Here is a 7,738-nt window from a genome sequence, read left to right on the forward strand (position 1 = left end):
CCTGGCTTTGTAGAGAGGCCAGGCAAGTGGGAGAGAGGCAGGACTCAGAAGTTGGTTTACAAAAACAACAGAGGAACCTGGAATCATGGTGACACATAGAAAGAAAGAAGGTAAATTTTAAAGGAACCACAGAGGTTTTTTGAGGGGCATGTACCCTTTTCTTATAGATACATTTATTTATTTTCCTGATTTACTCCCTGCAGTAGGGACCCAAAGCAGCTCACATAGCTCCCTTCTCCTCCATTTTATTTTCACAACAATTCTGTGAGGAGAATTTTGCATTCCTTGTGTTTATAAGCAGATTAAAATGATGATTTTACATTATGGTTGTTGTTAGGGCTCAAGTATCTAGAACAACGATGGCAAGCTTCCTGTGTGCCGCCCTTCAGGGCAGCTTTTTCCTGATGTTTGGGCTATGGTGGTCTGTCAAATACCCAATGAAGTATGTGCTTCAAAAACTGAATGCAGATAACCAGGCCAGCCGTTGGATCCAGTGCATGGATATCACAGAAGGAACTGTCAAAGTCTTCTTTGCTCTAGGAGGTAAGTTTCTGTGGCATAACTCACCAGGGCCGGAGCAAGGGGGCACTGCGCTCAGGGCACTCGTGCGCCCTGCACCCCTGCCGTGCCCCTGCCTGACCTGGAACGCCCCTGCCACACCCCAGCCACACACACACCGCACCAGCATGCACTCAGTGCATCATGCACCCCCCATCCCCTTGGTGCTACACCACTGTAACTCACCCTTTGTAAAGGCCGTTTCCGCACGGCCCTTTTATGGCGCCCTGGGGACGGCAAAAACGCCGTTCCCAGGGAGCCATTTGCACAGGCTCCCCCTCCCCCAGGGCGGCGTCAGGTCACCCTAAAAAACAACCCTTTAAAGGGTTGTTTTTGCCCCAACAGCATGTTCCCGGCGGCACGGTGCGAACAGCACTGAAGGGCTGCAGCCTGACTCCCCTTCCCTTTCCCACTCACCTTGTCCCCGTTGGCCGGCCTGCTGCACAGCCTCCCGAGAGCCCTCCCTCACCGCAGCCTCCGGCCCTGGAGGTGGGAGGGGACAGCGTGTGAAGGCCAGGGGCTTCCGGCCAGCTGGCAGGAACCACGGCGACAAGGAGAGGCCCACAGGGAAGGGGGCAGAAGCGGCTCCATGCTGGGCTGCCTGTGATCCCGCCCGGCCTCTCCTGCGGCCTTTCGCACACTTGCGTCACGAAGCGGCCTCCACATGCCGCGCCGGCAAGAATTCTTGCTGAAGTAGAGCACCGTCTTGAAAAGCGGCCAAAGGTTACTAGCTTCAAGATGGGAAATTAATGGAGATTTGGAGCAGCCCCTGGGGATGGTTGAGGGGTTTTTTTAGCGGGAAGGTTAACAGTAATGTAATGTCATATTGTTGGGATTTTCAAAAATGTTTTATCTTTATTGTAATTTTAAATTAGCTTTGACGTCCACTCTTTAATAAGTTTTTCATAAATACTCCATAGGAATAAATTTGAAATCCCTATTTACACCAGTGTACCTTATCCAAAGTTCCCAATTTCCCAAGTTCTCAACAAGCGTACAATTTGAATGCCATGACAATTTCTTAAGAACTGTGCTGTCAAATCTCTCTCTCACTACTTTTTCTTGTGTCCACTAAAAGATGTTTTCCACCTACCTACCTACCTACCTACCTACCTACCTACCTACCTACCTACCTACCTACCTACCTTCCTTCCTTCCTTCCTTCCTTCCTTCCTTCCTTCCTTCCTTCCTTCCTTCCTTCCTTCCTTCCTTCCTTCCTTCCTTCCTTCCTTCCTTCCTTCCTTCCTTTTCTTAAACATTTTCTGTTTTTCAGGGATACTGGGAGAGCAGTTTGTCCCTAACGGACCCCACCTGTCTCTCTACGATGAAGGGACTCGGAGCTGGGTAAAGCTAATGAACTGGCAACATATGACCATGTACTTGTTCTATGGTTTTTCCGGGGTGGTCGATGTTCTTTCCTATACACCACTCAAGTTGCCAGTGGGACTGGATCGCCTCCTGGTGGCTGTGGCATTGTTTGCGGAAGGTTAGTAACACATTGTGGTTAGAAGTATTAAACCAAGTATTAAATGGAATAGGGACAGGTGATGAAGGAGGAGAGCAAATGTCCCCAAGTCAGGATCAGCATTTAGCCTTGATCGTCCCAGCCATCTCCATCAACAACTGAAATCTGGCCATTTTTTTAGTAGCCTGGGCATTTTTTAATTTATTGTCGAAGGCTTTCACGGCCGGAATCACTTGGGTGCTGTGTGGTTTCCGGGCTGTATGGCCGTGTTCTAGCAGCATTCTCTCCTGACGTTTCGCCTGCATCTGTGGCTGGCATCTTCAGAGGGTCTGATGTTGGGAAAGCAAGTGGAGTATATATCTGTTGGAGTGTCCAGGGTGGGTGGAGAAACCTTGTCTGTAATTAACAAAGAAGGCAACCCAAGTCAATAGTTGAGGGAAAATCTGAATAGAAGTACTTGAGTAACAATGAAGACTATAGCATAGAACGTAACACTGGAGATAGCTTAAAGGTCACTGAAGTAAGAGCATCTGAATAGAAGTATCCACCAGCGCTTTGTTGCTTTTGGCTATAGTCATCCTGTAGCCAGGTACATGTGGAGCTGGGTTGGAGCCTTGCTGTAATACTTGGCTCCTTCGTCAAGACGGTATCTAACCAGCTCCACACAAACACAGGATGACTATAGACCAAAAGTAGCAAAGGCCGGGATAAAGCTTCTGTTCGGATGCTCCTACCAATGACCTTGCTATCTCCAATGTTACACCCGTACTATAGTCTTCATTATTACTCATGCTTCTATTCAGAACCCTCAACTATTGACCTGAGATTTACTTCTTCCTTACTCACAGACAAGGTTTCTCCACCCACCCTGGACACTCCAACAGATATATACTCCACTTGCTTTCCCAACATCAGATCCTCTGAAGATGCCAGCCACAGATGCAGGCGAAACATCAGGAGAGAATGCTGCTAGAACACGGCCATACAGCCCGGAAACCACACAGCACCCATTTTTTAATTTGTTTTGTGTTGACTTCTGGGAAGTGCTCCATTTGTTTTTGGGTTATGCAGCAGTGTAGATCTTTCTAAACTGATCAACATTATTGTTTAAATTTGTGAGATTAAAGATTGTGGCAAATGACAAATCTATTCTTTCTGTTGTGAAATGGTAGCATGAACATGACTGGCTACCAGTGTGGAAGCTTTGCTTATTTCTACCATCACAATCACAAGGAGTCTTCCACCTCTGGAGTGTGCTCAGTGTTAGACCCATGGGGGCAGTGGTGGGATTAAAATAATTTAACAACCGGTTCCAGTGGTGGGATTCAAATAATTTAACAACTGGTTGTTTACAAACACTATTTTAACAACTGGTTCTGCCGAAGTGGTGCGAACCTGCTGAATCCCAACACTGCCTGGGGGCGGGGGGGCAGGGGACCAGAGAGCTAGTGCCTGCTTTCCAAAGACAATGCATTTAAAAATAAATAAATAAGTAAAGAATTGTTTTTCTTGCACTCGAGGGAGGAGAGGGTGACATGCCAGCAGAGTTAGGTTAGACATTCGACATCCCGAGCCCAAAAGGTTTGCCATTGCTGGCCTATACACAACTGTTCTGAATGCAGATTGAAGACATAGTTTCAGATCCTTTTGATGTGGGGACAAACTGGTCACAAACAAATATGTGACATTTGCTGATTGTGCTTAAGTTTTTTAATGGGTTTAAGTTGTATTCTTGTAATGACTTGCTGATTTGCTGTCTTAAGAGAACAGCCATATTGTGAACCGCCTCGAGCCCTTCGGGGGTGAGGCAGCTTATAAATCTAATAAATAAATAAAATAAATAAAATAAATAAAAATAACAAGAGAGCACCTTAACTCTGTCTTCTGAACCGCATGCATAGTTGGGGGTACTTATGGCTTAGCAAAACAAAAAAAGGAATTTATTTTCCAATCTTGTTTCTGTCCCAAGCTCTCTTTGTATGTAATGCTGTTGTATTTCCCTTTACTTATTGACAACAACAACAACCCAGGTAGATATCCTTCAAATGATGCTGTGCAATGTCCAAGTCAGTGCTGGTAATCATGAGCCAATCTCCGGATATTCCTCGACGTTTTGTGCTTAAATGCTTTTTGAAGCTCCGAAAGCCACATTGTAAATCTTTCTCAATGACCAGAAGCTCTGATTAGATTTACGCAGACAGAGCAAGACAGGGATAAGATATGCTGAATGAGAAACTAAGGAAATACTGGCAAAATATTATTTTCTACCTTCACAGGCTGAGAAGCACAATCTAAAAATGGATCACAGTCACTTAATATTCCCCCCACCAAAGCAGATGTACTGAAAATTCCTTTGGCTGCACAAATACAAAGTGGAGGAAAACCTCTGTTTAATATACAGGCAGATCCCCCTTATTGGTGAAAGAACCCTTCACAGTCCAGTTCTGAAAATGATCCTGAATCACCAGCCACTCTGTTTTGGATTTTGCCAGGCTTCCTGTTCTATTTCCATGACTACCAAGGCGAGGTGCTGACTGAACACCTGTACTCTCTGTTGAGCATTGCTATATTTGGAGCTGCCCTGGGAAGCCTGCTGGAAGCCTTTCTGAGAGATCACACTCTCCTAGAACTCCTCCGAGCCAGTCTTTTCATTTTGCAGGGATCCTGGTTTTGGCAGGTTAGTACCCTTTGCATCTAAGGAAAATGATGTAGGAGGAAAGATAATGAGAGCCCATGGCCAAGAGACCCTTCAGGCAGTCATTGCTAAGAGATTGGTTTAGTATGCCAGGGGAAATAAACCACTAGCTTCCCCCATGAGCCCAGCCCTGAGACTGCTCTCTCCATGAGTTGCTGTCTTGGGCGTTATGTATGTCCTTCCAATCAGTTTCTCCCAAGAGAGGGTAGATTCTGCTGTTCTTCTTTCTGGGATGTGGCTGGTAATTCTGTTCCCTAAGCAAACTAAAATCAGGTGCCTTGCACTTGGCCAGAACAGAGTGTCGGGGAAAGTGGAATAAAAATGTCCCAATACATTATTTGGAGTGTATCCCTTGTAGGAGATTGGGCATTTGGAGACAATTATCTCCAGTCTCTCTACAGTTCATCTTTCCCAGATTTCTTGTTCTTTTGTTAATTTTAGTTTACAGGGATGGGAGCAAGGGCTGGCCTTATGTGATTCCAATCAAGTCCTCTGTAAACGCTGCGTGTCTGAACAATGATTGCCGTCTCCTGATTTCTTTCCATCAGATTGGGTTTGTCCTGCATCCACCATGGGGAGGTCCAGGCTGGAGCCAAGCAGATGATGACAACAAGAACTTCCTGACCATGTGCTTCTTCTGGCACTATGCAGTTGGTCTACTTGTCATGGCTGTGAATAGTTCCACCAGTCGCTGGTGAGTGATCATCTCTAAGTGCGAAAGGGGCCAGATGCAAGATCAATCAGAGCGCCTCCTATGGCAGTACCAAGTCGTGATTGGCTAGCAATGGCTGATTGCATAATCATAAAAAGGTGTATTGTCGAAGGCTTTCATGGCCGGACTCAACTGGTTGTTGTGGGCTTTCTGGGCTGTGTGGCGGTGGTCTGGTAGATCTTGTTCCTAACAGATGCAGGTGAAACGTTAGGAACAAGATCTACCAGACCACAGCCACACAGCCCAGAAAGCCCACAACAACCATAAAAAGGTGCTTTGGGTGCGGAGAGGCGATCTGTATGAGTGTATGCTACACAAGAGAAGTTATTATTGTTATTATTTTCCTTTGAATTCCTTATGGGAAAACTCAGGCTGTTTATGCATGCAATACTTACCACATGTTTGATGATCAGCCGATTCTCAATCTTTGCCTTGTGCTGGGGTTTTACTGTTTGCAATACCTTCCCCTAGTGCTCCCGCCCCCCTTCCCCATTGTGGCTACCCTCCTCCTATCTGGACCGATCCACCATTATGCACACCAGCCTGTTTTGTTGCTGTGCATTCTGGGAAGTTGCCTGCCAGCTTTTTCTCTTTTGAGCAGATATAAAGCACACCTGATCCAGGCGATCTGCACTAAGAAGTAGGGTATATTACCCCTCTGGTCTTGCCCAAATAAAATCTTTAGCTGAAACGGAAATTCTGCTAGAATTTTTATCAGCATTTTGAGCTTTTCCATTTTAACAATAACAATTAAAATAATTTTAAAGATTGTGTCTAATACGCGTGAATCTCTTTGATATCAATTATCCAGAAGAAACAATATTCCTGATCATTAAATATTAACCTTGTTGAAGATATTTAATCTTGATAAATTTACAGTTCAATCTTCATCCAGGTAAATGAGAAGGAGGACAAAGGGGGAAGGAGACTTTTTCAGGGGTTTGTGATTATTTTTTGCTAATGTTAAACCTGTAAACAGAGCTTTATGCATTTTGAATTTCTGCAGCTGCTCTAATGGATGTCCTGTAAATGTGGAGAGCATCGACGTGGAACTTGACTTGGGATGTTGCTTACGAAAGGCCAACCAAACCTTGGATCCTGTCCTTCTTCCAGAGCATCTCTCACAGGAAAAATGAAGAATTCAATGTTTCAGAGCACACTGTCCCTACTCTTCAGATTTTTGAAATCCACAGGATTTTAGTTGCCATTTTACAGAAAGTGTAATCTTTCCATAATACGAAAGATCAAGGTCACATGTGAAAGGAGAGTATCTCTCACTTCAGTGACTTCTCTCATATGAACAAGTCTGGTTTTAGACATCACTGGAAAGGTCTCTGCCATGTGAGACCAAATCAGTCAGGACCGGAAAGGGGCCTTTTCAATATCTGCATCTTGATTCTGTTGAGCCGTCCCGAAACACATTCTTGAGACAATTACTTTATTCTTATTTAGGTCTCAAGTTAGGGATGCCCGCCTTCAGGTGGGACCTGGGGATCCCCTGGAATTACGGCTCATCTCCAAACTATAGAGATCAGTTCTATCATGAAAGCAAGCCTGGGAGAGCCACGCTTGTTTCAGTAAAACCTGAGTTCTTTTCTCCAATAACTCCAACCAGCTGAGGTCTCAACGATTTTTATTGAAAAACAGAAATAAAACAAATAAAACAAATGCAGTAAGAGATTGCTCAACTGGTTACATTACTTTTGGTTCTTTGTCCCCATTTCGGGAACCCATGGCCCAGAGATGCTTCTCTGTCCATGTCTCAAGATGGAATTCCAAAACCTTTGTTTTCCCCTTCTTAGGAAAACTCTGTTCAGGGCATGAGGTAACTTAGGCCTTTGAAGTTTCATCCTAGCACCTCTGCATAGTTTCCTGTCCTCCAGGAGATCAAAAGGCAAAGATGCTTTTCACAGTCATATGTGACTTCCCTTTACTGTAGCAATAGCATCATTCCATGGCAAGTTCTCATGGAGCAAATTGATGCTTTGGAAGGTAGACTGTATGGTAACGTGACCCAATGAGATCTTGTCCTCCCCAAGCTCCATTCATAAATCTCCTGGAGTTTCTCAACCTGGATCTGGCAACCCTATGCCAAGCCTAGACCCCTTTTATTTTCCAGGACTTTTATAGATTCATTTATGCTTTGCAGATTTATGGAGAATAATAAAAGCAGAATAATAAAAGAAAGCAAAAACACCTAAGAAAAAAAACTAGAAATGAAAGATTGAGTGATTTTTTTTTTTTAAAAATAGGGAGTTGTTACTCATGAAACCATGTAAATATAACAATAAATGTTATTTAAAAAAAG

The 7,738-nt window shown here is 44.4% G+C and overlaps 1 protein-coding gene across 1 annotated transcript; it reads left to right on the forward strand.

Annotated features, from left to right (window-relative positions):
* The first annotated feature begins 359 nt into the window (after positions 1 to 359).
* LOC125442060 (transmembrane protein 45B-like) lies at positions 360 to 6,974 on the forward strand. The gene is made up of 5 exons (XM_048513181.1): positions 360 to 543; positions 1,832 to 2,044; positions 4,516 to 4,700; positions 5,267 to 5,412; positions 6,437 to 6,974. Exons 1-5 carry the CDS (start codon positions 360 to 362, stop codon positions 6,564 to 6,566), a joined length of 858 nt encoding a protein of 285 aa, XP_048369138.1. The 3' UTR covers positions 6,567 to 6,974.
* The last annotated feature ends 764 nt before the right edge of the window (positions 6,975 to 7,738 follow it).

This window comes from Sphaerodactylus townsendi, linkage group LG12 (assembly GCF_021028975.2).
Source record: "Sphaerodactylus townsendi isolate TG3544 linkage group LG12, MPM_Stown_v2.3, whole genome shotgun sequence".
In the NCBI taxonomy this organism is placed as follows: domain Eukaryota; kingdom Metazoa; phylum Chordata; class Lepidosauria; order Squamata; family Sphaerodactylidae; genus Sphaerodactylus; species Sphaerodactylus townsendi.

Coding starts and splice junctions, on each gene's coding strand:
- LOC125442060 (XM_048513181.1), top strand. CDS start 360: ATGGCAAGCTTCCTGTGTGCCGCCCTTCAGGGCAGCTTTTTCCTGATG. Junction 2,045..4,515: donor TGTGGCATTGTTTGCGGAAG/GTTAGTAACACA, acceptor GGATTTTGCCAG/GCTTCCTGTTCTATTTCCAT. Junction 4,701..5,266: donor AGGGATCCTGGTTTTGGCAG/GTTAGTACCCTT, acceptor TCTTTCCATCAG/ATTGGGTTTGTCCTGCATCC.